The sequence below is a fragment of the Vicia villosa genome, linkage group LG6 (genome assembly GCF_029867415.1).
Source record: "Vicia villosa cultivar HV-30 ecotype Madison, WI linkage group LG6, Vvil1.0, whole genome shotgun sequence".
Lineage (NCBI taxonomy): Eukaryota > Viridiplantae > Streptophyta > Magnoliopsida > Fabales > Fabaceae > Vicia > Vicia villosa.
Genome location: NC_081185.1, coordinates 95,759,472 through 95,777,471, shown reverse-complemented (window position 1 = coordinate 95,777,471; position 18,000 = coordinate 95,759,472). Strand labels below are relative to the sequence as shown.

The 18,000-nt window shown below is 33.2% G+C and overlaps 1 protein-coding gene and 1 long non-coding RNA gene across 2 annotated transcripts; both read left to right on the top strand.

The window, feature by feature from the left end:
• The first annotated feature begins 9,830 nt into the window (after positions 1-9,830).
• Positions 9,831-12,998, top strand: LOC131611911 (protein NRT1/ PTR FAMILY 8.1-like). Its single transcript, XM_058883740.1, has 4 exons — positions 9,831-10,077; positions 10,389-10,606; positions 10,734-11,284; positions 11,904-12,998. The coding sequence occupies exons 1-4, from the start codon at positions 9,969-9,971 to the stop codon at positions 12,733-12,735; spliced, it is 1,710 nt and encodes a 569-aa protein (XP_058739723.1). The 5' UTR covers positions 9,831-9,968; the 3' UTR covers positions 12,736-12,998.
• Positions 12,999-16,396: 3,398 nt separating this feature from the next.
• LOC131611910 (uncharacterized) lies at positions 16,397-17,486 on the top strand. Its single transcript, XR_009287231.1, has 3 exons — positions 16,397-16,787; positions 17,006-17,059; positions 17,200-17,486. It is a non-coding gene; the product is annotated as an uncharacterized LOC131611910 (long non-coding RNA).
• Positions 17,487-18,000: the final 514 nt, after the last annotated feature.

Here is an 18,000-nt window from a genome sequence, read left to right as displayed (position 1 = left end):
TCATCCTGAAACCACATCCTTTTCCTTACGTCTCCATATCTAGCTTCCAACACGCCACTCCAAATTGCATCTTCTGAAGATGAAGAAAACACTAGAAATAGGGGGTTTGAATAGGGTTTTCACTCTTTGAATGTTTCTCGCTTCTTAAAATTATTATGCTAATTAATGCTTTATAAAGACAATGCAGAAGCTAGAACAGTAAAGCAAGAGATTAAAGAACACACGATATATCCTGGTTCACTTGTGAAACCCTCAAGCTAATCCAGTACACCCTTCCGAGGTGATTTCGCCTTAAACAAGATCTTAATCCATTATAACCAAACCAATTACAATCACACAGGCCAATAGTCGGTGACTAACATTTGCACATACCACTGCTTGTGACTAACCAATAATAAAATGTTCAGTGATTTGAGTTAACAGATATAACATTCATTGACCCCTTTAGACTTCTTACCTTCACTCTATCTTCCAAGAGGATTTCCCACAATGACCACAACCACTGTCTTCTTGAGCTTCTGACCTTCACTTGGTCTCTCAAGGTATAATCAAACAACAATTTGAAGGAATATTTGTTTACAATAAAGTGCTTCTCCACAAGAAATAGTAAACTCAATTAAGTATATCAGAAGACCCTAATACACACTAAGAATATTACATTGTATTGTATCTTGATGTGTGGTCTTCTGTTCTTCAAGTAACTTCTTACAGACAACAACCTAAAGCTCTTGAATTTATAACGTCTTCTTCTTCATAAGCTTCTGATAGCTTGGTTGAACTTGATGAACATCATAAGGAAGAACGTCTTCATATTGGATCTTCTGAGAACATATCGGACAACAGTCAATGTTCTCTTTTCTGCAAAGATCATTTTGTAAATAAAAACATGATGCAAAAGCCATAGGGAGACAGTTGTTCTTGTTGTTGTTATAGGTTGATGGTTTGGTTGTGTTCCAATGATGGCAGCACTAATACCAACATCAATAACATTTCTCTTCAGAACATCTTCATCTTAAATATCCAAGGGAAATAGAACCATTGAAGAAATAGTCATTGAGAAACAGCTAGCTATGGATGAAGAGTCGTTATACAGTGATATTGAGAAGTACAACCACGTTTGTCCTTTTCCATAAAGCACGCTTAAGGAGAGATAATGGTATAAAACGTTTATGTACTTTGTATTTTATCATTGCTAATGGTAACATTTGCCTTCTCAACTTCAGAGGCTTCTGATGGTATTTTATTTGAAGCATGAGTAGAGGAGTGAAACCATCTTCTGATCAGGTCTTCAGTCTTCGAAATTTATCAAATTCGGAACCTTGTCTTTGAAACTGCAGCCTTTATCTTGAGAACTCATTCTTCAGAACTTTTAGTCTTTAGAGTCTTCAGAATCATGTCTTCAGAGTCTTTAGCACTTGGTCTTTAAAATTCCTTTGTCTTCAGGAGCCAAATCTTCAAAACTTCAATCTTCAGAACCTTCAGTCTTCAGAATCTTCACCACTTGTTCCTTTAGAACCTTCAGTCTTCAGAATCTTTGGCACTTAGTTCTTCAGAGGATCACTCGATCAGAATCTTTGCTGGATTCGGAATCAGAATCACTTCTCAGAAGAGAATCCATAGGATCATTGCAATAGCAATATCATATATCCTTAGAATTTTTCAACTGTGATCAGATACAGAAGCACATCTTGTAGTGTGTGTTTGATCCGAGAATTCTGATAAACATAATCTTGCAAAGAAACAAACATCATAACATAAAATAGTTCTTTCATAAATACTTCATTGATATTATCAAAACTCGGAGATATATTATAGAACCAAATCTTGTTCTTACAATACGTAAACTTGGATCAAGTGCCTACCACTGCGCTAAAAGCAATTGCTTGTAGCTAAGGTGCAACTCTATTTCCTTATACTGAATCTAACAAGGTGGCCTCCTTCTGACCCACCTAACACACCTGTGTAGGCGCTCCCATGCCCATGGGAGGATGTTAAGCCTTTTATTCGAATCCCTAAGGTTGACGCTGGATATTTTAATTCATTTAGACATTAAAGCTTTATTAAAGCTTCCAAAACCTTTGACTCCTAATCCCCCTTCTGGTTTAGGCTTACATATGACTTCCTAACTAACCCACGCTATACCTTTCTTTTCCACCTATCCATGCCATAAGAAAATTCCTTTGAATTTCTATTATTTCCTTAGCCACATTGAGTGGAGCTTTATAGAATGATAATTGATAGCTAGGCATATTAGAGGGGACGATGTTTAACAAAGTAACTCTTCCACCAATGGATAACAATCTCCCTTTCCATGAGGATAATTTGGCTTTCAAGGAATTTATCACCGGCTTCCAGAATAAAGCCTAAGAACTTAAAGGGAATTTTATCAACTTTGCATCCCAAAAACAGTGAGCTAGCTGATAGGATGAGAGAGGGGTTGCCTAGGCCATAAAGTTTGCTTTTGCTCAGGTTTATTCTTAGCCCAGAAATCATTTCAAATCCCCTTAGAAATGCCTTCAATATCCACAAATTAGACCAAGATCCATCCCCAAAAAGTATCATATCATTTGCAAATTGCAATAGATTGTACTCCCTTGTGTTTGACTATTTAAAACCATTATACAGCCCACATAACTCTTCCTGCCTCACCATACCTTCCAACCCTTCTCCAACAATTATGAATAAAAAAGGGGATAGTGGATCTCTCTATCTTAACCCTCGCGAGATCTGAAACTCTTATGTGGGATTGCCATTCACCAATATTGACATGAAACTCGTGAATATCGTGGCTTCCATCCACTTCAACCATCTAGAGCCAAACCCCATACTTTTTAACATGAATCTCAAGTAGCTTCAATCCACACAATCATATACTTGAGCAAAATTTACTTTGAAGACCGTACACGTCCTCTTGTACCTCTTTGCATAATCTAAATTTGTGTTTGTGACGAGCACACCATCAAGAATTTGTCTTCCTAGTATAAACACGGTCTGATTGCTTGATATCAATAATCCCATGAACTTCCTCAATCTAGAAGCTAGTACTTTTGTTATAATTTTAAGTGATCCATCAATCCGGCATGTAGGTCTTTACTCATCTAGATTTTGAGGATCTTCACACTTTGGAATCAGAGCTAAAAAAGAAGCGATTACAGATTTCGATAACTTACCTCCTTTCTAGAAGTCTTGAATGAATGCCACAATATCATCCCCAACAATGTCCCAGCAAGTCTTCATAAAATCCATATTGAACCCGTCGGGTTCTAGACTCTTGTCTCCATCCCCCGCAGATACCGCCTCCTTAACTTCTTCCCAGGTAAATGCAACAATTGAATTCCTTCTTTGTGTTGCCTTCATCGTCGCATGGAAAAATTTGGTGTTGTTGTCTCCCTCTTTCACCCACCTATGTCTTGACTTTAGCTTTAAAATACTTTCTTTAACATGAACATTTCTCCAAAATGACTCTTGATACCTTCTCCTGGCAGCAATCTCTTCCTCTAATACGCTCGCATTGGGCTAGAACAAATTATTTTCCAGATTATTCAGCGCTTCAACATCCTCCTCAATTTGTAAGTCCACCCACCCGAACACATTCACATTCCACCACCGAAGCCTGCCTCTTAATAGTTTAAATTATTCCTTTAGAACAAAATCTTTTCTACCTTGACAGTGAAAGAGTTCCATTTCTTACGCACCAATGACTTTGTTAGAACAAGATTGAGAATCTATGTTCAGAATCTGGTTTTGATGATAACAAGCATATATTTTGTGAGTAACAATTTTATTACTAATGATTTCTTTGAGTGTGCAGATATTATGTTGAAAGCCTTATACAACATTCACAATGACAGTATCAGAAAATAATATCAGATACATGAGTTTTCAGTAAAAGATCATCAGAAGTTCTAAAGGTGCACGCAGAAGACAGATAAAAGCAACAAACAACAAAGTCACATGAGAATCTTGAAAGAAGATACAACTTCAGTCTACGAAACGAATAAAAGACCAAAAGCTTTCAGAGTCAAAGGAAAAATCCGTTAAAAACATAATCATTAGCCAAACAACTACAACACTTCAATGAAACAACTCCTGAGGTTGATTGAAGAAAACAACCCACATGCATCTTGTTGGAGAAAACAAAAGTAAAAAGAAACACACAAGTATTTAATGTGCTCTCCAAAGATCAAGATAACGGATACAATCTAAAGGGGTACAAATAGAAGAAAGATTTATCATGGAAAGGGTGGGTTCAAGAACATGTAATGCTCAAAACTGAAAAATCACTAAAGTGATTAAAAGCTTAAACAGAAGCAATCGAAAACACTATTTTTGTAGAAACTATCAAACAGCTGTCTTAATCTACTTGAAGAGAAGAATAGTAGATCAAAACAGTTGTTTTTAATCTACTTGAAGAGAAGAATAGAAGATCAAAACAAGAAGTGACATTGAATAAGAACTGTTGTTCTTAATCTACTCGAACAGAAGAATAGTAGATCAAAATAAAAAGCAACTATGAATAGATACTATGTTCACAATTTGCCTTCAAAAAAGAATTAAAGATGAAGATCAACTTGAATAAGCTCTCAACAACTGAAGCTAACGTTATTACTCTGCCTACTCATACCAAGCAAGGATCTCATCAGAAGATGCAGACAAGAATACCCCTACGATTATTCACTTAAAAGTGATTACTTGTCATGTTGTTTGTAACTACAATATTTGCTTATTAAGAAGCATTGTATTAAAACCAATTTAATTTGGTGATGAGGCCTTGAGCGACCAAGTAAAGGTCAGAAGCTTGAGAAAACAATGATGGTGGTCATTGTGGAAATTCTCTTGGAGACCAAGTGAAGGTCAGAAGTCCAGGAGTCAATGGATGTTATATCTGTGGATCAGATCACTGAACAGACCATTGCAGTTAGTCACGAGCAGTTGGCTTGTGCAGGGTTACTAGGTTGATGAACATTATATCTCATTGATATCACTGAACGGTTCAGTCATATAGGGGTTAGTCACTCGCGGGTAGCTTGTGCAAGGTTAGTCACAACAGTTGGCTGTGCAGGTTGTTAGTCACGACGGATGATCGTGCAGGTGTAATCAAGTTTGATTATAGTGGATTAAGTCCTCTGTTGAGAGGAAAATCACCTGAGGAGGGTGGACTGGATGTAGCCTTATTCAGAAGGTGAGCCAGGATAAAAATAAACGTGTCTTTTACTTTCTGCACAATTCATTTAACTCAGAACATTCACGCAGAATATCCTTAGAACTGTACTGAGACAAGTCAAAAGTTTTGATGATATAAAGAAGTTAAATTGAATATCTCATTGTTTATGCAACTCCATTTCAAGCATTACGCAACATTAAAGCATATCCGGAAGATGAGATACTAAGAGAAAGAAAAGAATTTGGAGAAAGGGTATTTTAATTTATAAAGAACACAATTCAACCCCCCCCCCCTTTCTTGTGTTTTTCTCCACCTTCAGAAGATGGTAATCAATAAGAAGATGGTAATTTTAAAATGGATGTACAAGATGTGCTGAGGTTTCGCGGTAGAATCTGTATTCCAGATGATGACGAGATGAAAAAGATGATCCTTGAAGAATGACACCGAAGCAGTTTGAGTATTCATCCTGGAACTACTAAAATGTATCAAGATTTGAAGAAATTATTCTGGTGGCCTGTGTTGAAATGTGATGTAGCACATTTTAGGTACACGTGTTTCACTTGTCAAAAGTAGAAGGTCGAACATCAAAGACCTGCAGAATTGATGCAACCAGCTCATTTTATTCCGATTAATATCAGTTTTGGTGTATTGAAGTTGGCAGAGATTTATATCTGTGTGATTGTGAAACTTCGTGGTGTTGCGTCAAGTATTATATCGGATAGAGATCCGAGGTTTACTTCTGAGTTTTATGAAAGTTTGCAAGATGCATTGAGTTTTAAGCTGAGATTGATTTCGGCATATCACCCGCAGAAGGATGGTCAGACGGAGAGGACTATTCAGTCATTAGAGGACTTGTTGAGAGCTTGTGTTCTTGAGCAGGGAAGTTCATCGGATACTTACCTTCCAGTGATAGAATTCACTTATAATAACATTTTCCATTCTAGTATTGGAATTGCTCCTTTTGAAGCTTTTTACGCTCGAAGGTGTAGGACTCTGTTGTGTTGGTATGAATCTGGTGAGAGTGTAGTTCTTGGACCTGAAATTGTTCGATAGACTACCGAAAAGGTGAAAATAATCCAGGAGAAGATGAAGTCTTCCCATATCAGACAAAGAGTTACCATGATAAGAAGAGGAAAGATCTTGAATTTTAAGCAGGATACCATGTGTTTTTTAGAGTCACTTCGGTGACAGGTGTGGGTCGTGCCTTGAAGTCGAGGAAGCTGACGCCTCGGTTTATTAGTCCATATCATATTTATGAAAAAGTAGGTGTTGTTGCGTATAGAGTAGATTTGCCACCTAATCTTTAGAATTTGCATGATGTGTTTCATGTTTCACAACTCCGAAAGTATATTTCAGATCCTTCTCATGTGATTCCGATGGACGACGTGCAAGTGAGAGATAACCTTACAGTTGAGACGCTAATTATACGGATCGAGGATCGTGAGGTAAAGAAGCTGAGGGGCAAGGAAATTGTTGTAGTAAAGGTCGTTTGGGGGGGAGCTGCTGGAGAGAATGCGACGTGGGAATTATAAAGTAAGATGTGAGAGTCGTATCCCGAGATGTTTGCATCAGGTAAATTTTTTAGGACCAAAATCTTTTAAGCGGGGGAGATTTGTAACGCCCGTTTATTTTATTTAATTAATTTTTTGTGAATTATTTGATAGAATCATGATTTATTTGTGGAATTGTGTTGTTGGAGGGGTGTATGCCTAAAAGTGTAGAAACATGAGGGTGTGGCTAGACATTACTGTTTATGCTATTTTATTATAAGGTTGAATAATAATAATAATAATAATAATAATAATAATAATAATAATAATAATAATAATAATAATAATAATAATAATAATAATAATAATAATAATAATAATAATAATAATAATAATAACAGAATAATTGAGTAAATAGTTAGTTGGGCTTATGTTGTGTTAGCATAAGAATTAGTGGGGGGGTGTGTTGTTAAGCCCATTAGTGAAAGAGAAGTTAGTAAGGGGTTAACTAAAAATAAGAGAGAAAAAGAGAATTAGGAAATAGAGAAGTGAGAGAACGTGAAATAGGAGAAGAGGTATAAAGAGGCTAGGGCAAAGAATTCATTAAAGGAGTGAAGAATCACCAATCCAAAATAAGGGTGAGGTTCTAACTCTATAAGGTTGGGTATGATGAATGGTATGTAGGAATGGGATTTTGGGTTCATGTTGATAATCTTAGGATGCAGATGGAAAAAGGAGTTGAGGCAGTAGATGGCCGTAACAGAATTTTTCTGCATAATCGCAGGTTCGCTTAGTGAACTGAGATCCTCGCTTAGCGAGCTCTAGTATATAAAGTTTTATTTTTTGAAAAACTGAATTGGATCTTAAACAATAGTGATTTATCAAGAATTTTAGGGAATTTTCCAGAATTTACTGGAATCGTTTGAATGGCCTTTAAGCAGAGTTTTGATGAAAACTGAATACTTGAATTTTCTATGTTCATGCATTGCAATGGATGATTATTTGAGAAAGATTTTTTTATCTTGTTTGCTAACTGTTGTTTATGAGTGTTTTTTGTGGCTTTCCAATGACAATGAGGTGATGGCCTAGGTTGGCATTTGTTGAAAGCTTATGCCTTGTGGTTGCATTATTCTATTGTTGCATGTCGGTGTCGCATACATTACATTGTTGAGGGCTTATGCTCTGTTGATGGTCTGGATTGACGAATTATTGAAGGCTTTAAGCCTTGTTATTGCCTATATTTATTGGCATTGCGAAGGGGACTTATGCCCTGTTGGTACCACATGCATTATAGTCGGTGTCGGTCCCATTGCATTTTATAACTAATGATGTGATGATGAATTGTTTGATGTTGAATACGTGTGTATTACTCGTTGATGGATGATGATGATGATTTTGTGAAGTTGGTGAAATGTGTATGACTTTATTCTTCATATACTTGTTATCATATGCTTCTTATATTATTATGATATCTCACCTCTTCTGTTTGAATGTTACCCTTATGTTGGTAACGTGAAGGTGAGTAGGAGTGAAGGATGTTACCTTCCGTTAGTTCGAGTCGGCGTCGTTGCTCTGATACGTATCATTAGGGGGATGAACGCTATTTGTTTTCTTTGTTGGATTTAATTTGATTGTTAAAGTATTTATGAATAATGATGTTGACAAATATTGAACTACGTTGTTGGTTAGTTTTAAATTGATTTATGAATATTTTCCGCTGCATAATAAAAGATGCTTTGAAGACTATGTTGTTTTGATCGGTTCATCTGACTTAATTGTGTTATGTATCCGTTAATAATTGCGAGTAAATGTTTGTGTTATGAAGAAATGTGACATCCTGGTTTGAGATGAATTGTTTTAAATTAAATTTTGTACTCTGGTTTTATTATTATTCGCCGGGGTAAATTGGGATGTGGCGTCCTCTTGGAGCCGAAACTCTACAGGAGGTTTCACCCCGTTGAAGTACACTTCTGCCTTAAACAAAAACCGAGGCATCTTAAGATGTTTTTCTTAACAACACATACCCCTATTTATACAACTTTGTATATATTATGGACCATACAAAACGGCGGGTGCAATCACAGCCATACAAAACTCTCAGCAAAATCTCAACCTTTCAATTTAGACAATCGGATTTTTTTACAGATCCACTAAAAATTTGGTAAGTGAAGGTTATTTTAAAAAAATTGGTACTTTTAAAAGTATCGGATTTTTCATTGTTATTTTTAAAAACTAGTATATAACTTCACACACCGGTTTTTTGAACTATCAAATGTACCGGATTTTTTATATACACTATCGAATTTTTTGGTTTTTTATCAAAAAAAATTATTTGTTCTACTGGAATTTTTACTTCGGACTATTTGATAAAATTTTGACAAGCATGATATGGATATTATGAAAATATGTGAGGATGTCAAATTAATCTAGGATAGCGGGATAAAATATACTTGGGTTCAACTGTCACACTTACTTCACCCTTCATGAACTTTCACTATCAATTAAGTTGTTCATGAAAATATAGAAAGTGTTCAGCTCGTTTTTACACATTCAATTAATCAAAATGTTTAAATAAAAACTTGATTTTGCGAAATTCACATCTCTCATATATTTTATTTTCCCAAAGAAATGTTCCAAAAATAAAATAAAATCTCATTGGTCAAAAACACAAAAGGTAAACCTTAATTTGTTATATATTGTAATAACAAAAAAAGGTAAAACCTTAATTAAAACTTGAAAGACTATAATACAATGTCTCTAACTCTCTCCATAAATTGCAGAAGATAAAACTATATGATATTATCTCCACTTACATACACTGTTCCCAGATTCTTTTTTTCTCTCTTCCATGTATGATTTTTTGTTTGGTTACTTTCTTGAATTAAATTCATTTTATTGAATTATGAATTAGAATTAGGGTTTTTGTTTTGTACGTAAATAATTTCTGTATTAGGGTTTTAAAAAAGTTCTCTAGTGCAATTTCTGGATTACTCTCTTTGTTGTTTAGTCTTTTTATTACTATGATGATAACGTGGAGTGTGAATTACCAATATAAGGACATTTATTGTTTCTGTTAAGGGTTGTTATCGACTTATCTCAATGTTGGCTTGTATTTTACGTGCCTAAAAATATTTGCTATGATATATACCATTAAGTGCATTCAGCAACAAAGATAAAAAACAATTTTGAATTTAACATATCTCAATTTTCAACATACTGATGGTAGTTGATACTTGTAGGTAATTGAGGTAATTGAGTCTTGGAAGGTAATAAAGAGAAACTGAATTGGCGAATAAGCGATCTGCATTGATACTATGGCGGAAGATGGTGACATTTATACACAAGATGGAACCATTAATATCAAAAGAAAACCTGCCATCAAAAACAAGACTGGAAATTGGAAAGCTTGCTGGTTCATTCTTGGTACAGTACATGATTATTATTTTTTGTTTTTTTTGTTTCGCGGAAATAGAAATATTGTTGTGTGAATTTGCATAATGTATATGAATGTTTGTATATCAGTGGTCAATCGCATATCAAGGAAAATAGCGGTTAGTTCAAAGATCGGCTATGCTATAGAGCTATAGTAGTATCAGCGTATTGCAGAACAATAGCAATTTTTGCAAATACCGCTACTCTATAGCCGCTATTTGATATTGTTATTGTTTTATATGTGCTTGTGGATGGTAATTTGAAGATTTTAAGATGCTGAATGTTGAAAAAACTTGTAACAGGAAATGAATGTTGTGAAAGATTGGCATACTATGGAATGAGTACGAATTTGGTGAACTATCTTGGAGAGCGTTTCAATCAGGGAAACGCGGCCGCTGCTAAAAGTGTCACAACTTGGTCAGGTACATGCTACATCACGCCATTGCTCGGAGCCTTTTTAGCCGATTCGTACTTGGGAAGATATTGGACAATTGCTAGTTTCTCTGTTGTCTATGTCACTGTAAGTCAAGAACAAACCAAAACATAGTTTCATTGCTAATCGCGCAATTTTAATTTCAACTTTTTGTTGTACATCTGCATTTCCGAGCCTTTTACGAGGAATAAATAAATGCGGATTTTCTCTGCAGGGAATGATACTTCTAACATTATCTGCGTCTGCCCCGGGACTTAAGCCGTCGTGTGATTCTAACGGTTGCCATCCAACATCAGTGCAAACTGCGGCAATGTACATAGGGCTATACTTGATAGCTCTTGGAACTGGCGGTATCAAACCATGTGTTTCATCTTTCGGTGCAGACCAATTTGACGAAACTGATGAGAACGAGAGAAAAAAGAAGAGCTCTTTCTTCAACTGGTTTTATTTCTCAATTAATATTGGCGCACTCATCGCTTCATCGGTATTAGTTTGGATACAGATGAACGTGGGTTGGGGATGGGGTTTCGGAGTTCCTGCGGTTGCCATGGTCCTCGCACTTATATTTTTCTTTGCTGGTAGCTATCTCTATAGACTTCAAATACCAGGAGGAAGCCCTCTTACGAGGATTTGCCAAGTGTTAGTTGCGGCCTCTAGGAAACTAAGGCTTCAAGTTCCAGATGATAAGTCTCTTCTTCATGAGACTATCGATGTCGAATCTGTCATCAAAGGAAGCCGAAAACTTGATCATACAAACAACTTAAGGTGAGTTATTTTAGGCACATCTACATCATATATGCCCTTCTACAATTAACATCCACAACGAAAATAAAATTGCATATGTTATCCTACTTCTAATGTAAGTGTAGGATAAAGATATTATTAGTCAACAAAAAGTATTTTTAGTGATTGTGTTATTGCTTATGATAATAAACTGAGAACTTATATTGGATACTGTTTCGTTTGGGAACCATAATTGGTGATGAATTCATGAGGTGGTTTCTTTGCACGGTGGTGTGGTATCCAATGCGCCAGTGTAGGAGGGAGATCTATAAAGTTAGCACTCTAACGCACGCGCAAGTCAGTTATCGAATCATGAAAAGGGGTAGAATGAGTTTCTTGAAAATCATACCTTTTTCGCCGTGTGATGATTTACCTATATATATGGTGGGTGGCTAGATGGCCTCAAAATGGCAGTTTGGGCCCTTCCTTTATTGGGTCTTGTGGGCAGCCCAGAACAGATACAAAGATAAAATGTGCATTAGGCCATTAGAAATAAACTGTCAAACTCGCCTCATGGTTAAACATCTCTTATTGATACTTTTACTCGAAAGTTTGATTGATATCATAGTTCTCTGATTAAAAAAGTGTTAAATCCGTGCAGGTGTTTGGATAAGGCAGCGATAGAGACCCAATCAGACCGCGCGAAACGTTTGACAAATCCGTGGAGGCTTTGTACCGTAACACAAGTCGAGGAACTCAAATCCATAATCTGTTTACTCCCAGTTTGGGCAACTTTAATAGCCTTTGCAACTGTCTACAGTCAAATGAACACCATGTTTGTTTTACAAGGAAACACAATGGACCAACACATCGGCCCTCACTTCGAAATCCCATCAGCTTCCCTCTCCCTTTTCGACACCCTAAGTGTCATCTTCTGGGCTCCGGTTTACGACCGCGTCATCGTCCCGTTTGCCAGAAAGTTCACCGGCCACGAGCAAGGCTTCACACAGCTCCAACGAATGGGAATCGGTCTTATCATTTCAATTTTCTCAATGATCATCGCCGGAATTCTAGAGGTCGCTCGCCTCAACGTGATCAAGAACAACAACTACTACGATCTCAAGACTATCCCTATGTCGATTTTCTGGCAAGTACCGCAATATTTTCTAGTTGGATGTGCAGAAGTCTTTACCAACATTGGTCAGCTGGAGTTCTTTTATGGTCAAGCACCTGATGCTATGAGAAGCTTAGGTGTTGCTCTTTCACTCACAACTAATGCATTGGGAAACTACATTAGTACTTTGCTTGTTACTATTGTAACAAAAGTTACCACAAGACATGGTAAGATTGGTTGGATACCAGATAATCTGAATAGAGGTCATCTTGATTATTTTTACTGGCTTTTGTCTGCTCTTAGCTTTCTCAACTTCCTTGTTTATCTATGGATTGCAAAGAGGTACAAGTATAAGAAGGTGGCTGGAAATGCTCCCTGAGATAAAGCGTAGTTCTATTAGTTCAAGAATTTAGTTTTTTATTTGATTAGTTCTTATTGCCCTGATATTTGGATGATTTTCTTATACATTTACTTGTATATAGATGTTATTTTGAGTTCATAGCAAATTAAATGACTATTATCGTTGATTTTTTGGAAGATTCTTAGCTTAATGTTCTTAGTTATGATTTAGACTAGTTTTGTAATACACAAATGAGATAGGCCTTGCAGTTGTGTTATACACAAATCATTGGATAAATAAATCTCACTATTAGAAAAGGGAATTCCTTTTCGCACCCCTTACCTTCTATTAGGCCCCTGGCGAAATGTTAAATATGTCGTCTATTTTCATAGATACATCCAAACAATTTCTTAATTTTATCTAAATTAAATTCGGAGTTGCATCTGCGAAGGTCTATTTCGAAGATGTATATTCGAAAATGCCTCAAACTAAAATAACAAACATAAAATTAGAAAGTATGACCAAAATGAAAACCAAACCAACAACAACACCAACTTACATTAAATTAAACACTTAACATTATATAGATAATCATTAAAATAAATTCAACATTACATATTGTTATGAACGGGGAGTTGCAACATAATGATTATATCCTCGACGGATTTTTGAATCATTGCATCTACTTCAATCGGGCTCTTTGATTCATAACAGTGAAAAACACTCCATGTAATCTTAAATCTTCATCTGTCTTCAGTTCAAAGTTGGTAAAATGTATCTTCCCTTCGCTATCAAATAAGGGTGAACGATACTCGAGCTTGACAACTCTCGGTTTTTTGAAAAGCGCGGGAGATTATTCAGTTTGGATATCAGATATGCGATGGATGTTTCCTCGGTGATCCTAAATGAAAGTGGCGGCTTCTCTCCATTGAAATACACAAATGCAAGGTTTATGCATTCATTATCTGGTTTTGGTGTTTTGTGTAGCAAAAATGGATTGAAAGACACCTTATTTATACAAGTATTAGGTCATTTTTTAATCTCAAGAGTCTTATCACGTCACCAGGTTACTTTTCGGATATGTATCTCCGATTAAACCCCAACTTTTTTACTAAAAGGGTGACTTCGAAGATGAATATCCGAAAAACATATTTGATTGGTTTTTTTAAAATATGTGAAGTTTATTCAAATATGTATATCTGAAAACTTACCTAAACCATAAACATAGTATAGAAGCACATACAATATAAATCATAAAAATTTTAATCAAGAATTACACCATCATTGCTAGAGTTATATATTACTTATGTATTAAATTGTATCAAGATTACATCCTTGGCGATAATACATTCTAAAAAAAGTGTATCAATTACAATTTAAAATGCATCAAAAGATCCATCACCGCATAAATCTACTATTGGTTCCGCTTACGAATTTTTCTGATTTGATTCTCTTTCAAGCTCGCTTAATTTGGTGAACTCTTTCATCCTCTCTAGAAATTGACTCGGCCAAGTTTCTGCCTCTTTTGTTGAATATATCGTCCACTCCAATGATATACTTGATATTGGGCACTTCGTTTTCAAATAAACCTCAACAAAATATAATAATTTTAAACGCCACTCTATGCACATGATGCGAAGTTTTGCTATTTGCTATTTAAAAAGAAGAAGAAATTAATTAAATTTTAAAAACTATTAGTAACTAGCATCCATAACTAAACAACACATGCAATAACATTTTGCCGATGGTAGAGTAGTGTCCAATTAGTGTCTATATAATAATAATGTGGAATGAGTATCCCTACTTTAAAAATGTGTGAATTTATATCTTTTATTTACAAGTAGAAACATTAGAGAGAAATACTTGGCAACCCTGTCCAATGAAGGGTAGGTTGGATTCCTCCAATTAATATCTTATTTATAAATGTAAGGTTGTCATGATGGCAACCCTAACCATGTGTAATCATGATAACAATTCTTGGTAACCTTTCACACATGTCACTCTAATATTAATCTTAATTTTACTTTTTTTTAAATTAATTTTACATTAATAATTATTAATAAAAATTCTAATTATAAACACAAACTCTAATTATACAAACTCTATATTAAGATAAATAATTATTATTATTATTATTATAATATTTATAATAATATAATAATAATAATATAATATTTAGCTAATAATAATAATAATAATAATAATAATACAATATCCAGCTACCACTATTATAAAAATTATAACTATATATTTTGTTTTGTTATTATATTACTCTTATTATTTAATTATGACAAAAATAAATGTAGTTAATGAAATAAATGTATTAATATATTAAATAAATATTGGAGTTACATCTTTTTATGTTCTGTAACTTCTGTTATTTAATTATGGTAATTCATTCACTTATCATATTGATATAAATTTTAATTAATAATTTAATTGGTTATTATTTTCGTTATTTATTATTGTTCTATTCATATTCACATGTATGTGTATATATATGTCATATTGATTTATCATTGTATTTTGCAGACAAATCATTGGTAGTGCTCTTCCTATTTTATAAAATTATTATTTCAATTTACATATGTGTCTTGCTATTTGTTTTGTGACATAATAGAAACTCGAGTTATTTTATTTCAAATATTTAAACTTTCGTTTACATTGATATAACTTTTGTTAGTCTCATATGCTAACTATTTTTATAGTATTTTATTAGTCGAGGTGAATATGCCTTTTATCCATGTAAATCAGAAGAACATGATAATAAAATTGTATTACATTATTGTTGTATGGAAAGTCTAATATTCATTTAGGTTAGTACATGTCTATAGCCATATATTTGAATAATTGAAAACTCTTTTTTTAATGATTTTTTTGTTAGTTCGTTATTCTACTTTTCTTTCTCATTTTTGTATTGAATAACATAAATATAACTATTTTTTCACTTGAATCAGGAGTACAAGATATCATGGCTGCTCTGGAAGTCTATGACATTTTTTTTTTTACATAAATACATATATTTTTAATCCTAATATATTCTCATTTCTAAGATATTATTAATGATATTATTACATTCATTTGTACGAAATTTATTTTTTTTAAAATAATTTCATTACAGATATGATACTCAATATAATATTCACTTAATAATGATAATATTAATATTAAATTTTATTTATATATTTATATAAATATATATATATAATTTTATAAATTGAAACTATATTAATAATTATTAAAAATATATGAAAAATATATAACATTCATCTAACAAAATAACAAAAAATATATATTTAAGAATTGAAGTAGCAAAAATATTATAAAAATAATAATTTTAAAATAGAACTATAGATTAACTGATATGACAGTTTAAACTTTACCAACATTTTATTTTAATACTTTAATAACATAAAATAAAAACATTTTTTAATTTTTATATAATATTTTTTAATTTTTTAATTCTTATATAATCTACTAACCTTATTAATCATCCAAAACTCATATTATTAGGTTTATTTAACAATAATATTATAGCAATAACTATCATATTACTATGTCTTTCATATTGTAGTTATCTACAATATAAGAAAGTTCAATGCTCTGGAAAATACCAATTTGCCTCTTTGCTTTCTTAGTGAGCCACGTGGCTGTCTTATTTGCTCTCCTTTACTACTTCCTTTTCCTATGCTACGTGTGTTTCACTTTCTCTGCTTTTTTGAACAAACCCAAAACTTTTCCAGTTTCTCTCTTTCTTGAAAACACAAATATATTGTTTCCTCTACTCAACAAGTCTTTTCATTTCACTACCTCAAATCTCAAACAACTCTCTTTCCTATCTAAGTCTCCCATCTTTCTTATTTCTCTAACCCATCTTCATCTTCCACCTTCCTCTGTCTTCAATTTCTGCTTTAGATCGGTTAAATCATTGATTTTTTTTAGATCTGTGACAACTATCGGTGATGTTTTTTTAGATCTATGATATCTAACAAGATCGATTTGGTTTTTAACTTTCCTATTTTTTTGTTTTTCAGGTTCTGTGTTCATCTTTCTAATTTGTGTTTGTGTTAATAGGATTTGATAGAAGGAAGGTGAGTTATTACTATGTATTTGAATTATGTTTTCAAAAAATGCTTTCTTCAAATCTTTCATTCTCTTTTCAATCTCTATTTTTTCATTCACTTTTATGATTTTTAAGTTATGTTTTCTGTTTTGTGTTCTTGCTTTAAAGATTCAACCATTATATTTATTACTTTTTTGAACAATTCTTTTTGTATTTCATTAATATTTTTTGTCTTAATTTTTGCAGATCTAAACTACAATGAGATGGAACAAAAAAATTCATATTTGAAATTAAAGGAAGGTGAGTTGTTGCTATGTGTTCATTTTTCTGATTCTGCTTTATGCTTGTGTTAGTAGGGTTTGATAGAAAAAATGTGAGTTGCAGACTCGAATAATGTTTCTGTTTTTTTTTCATTTATTTATGTAATGTTGTTTTTGCAGGACAAATATTTTATTTTCATATTGAAAACTCTTCCTACTTCACATGAGAGAATAGAGCAGATTTTTTCTACTGGCCAATGAAATGGGTTGATGGGTGGAATGAGATGCAGAATGGAAATGTTTCGAGCTTGATGTTCTAACACTATCCAACTTGTGTTTTGGCATATAATTTCCTCATTGATATATTCCTTTAATATATTTCAAAATATTAAATTTATATTACCACTTCTACTGTTCGTGTTCCTGTAAAAAAAGTACTGCAATAGCATTTAATTATTATTATTAGCTTTAGGGTCATGCTAACATGTGCCCTAAGGGCACATGTTAAGGATACTATAATTAGAAAAAGTTAAATATAATTAAATGCAATAAAGTCATATTTAAAGTTTCGATACATTAAATGCACAAGTTCCAAAAAAAAATTTCTATAAATATCTCATTAACTTGTGCCCTTGGGGCACATGTTAGCTTTTCCCTTAGCTTTACTATCTTTGCTCTTTGCAATAAAGTAACAATAAATAAGTTTGAATATATTGTCTCCTTGCATTTTTTGGCCGGTTAAAACGAAATATTATATGAAATCTTATATAAGTATATTTAAATAATAAAATATTTTAATAAATTTAAATTATTTTTAACTTTAGATATAATTTAATTTTTTTATTAATATAGAAACATTTACTTATACACCTAAAAAAATAAAAAAATATATATAGAAAAAATAAAACTTATATAAATCTAACTCAGATTTTATCTTTTAAAACTTATTTTTTTAATATTTATTCTATTGTTTAACTTTAA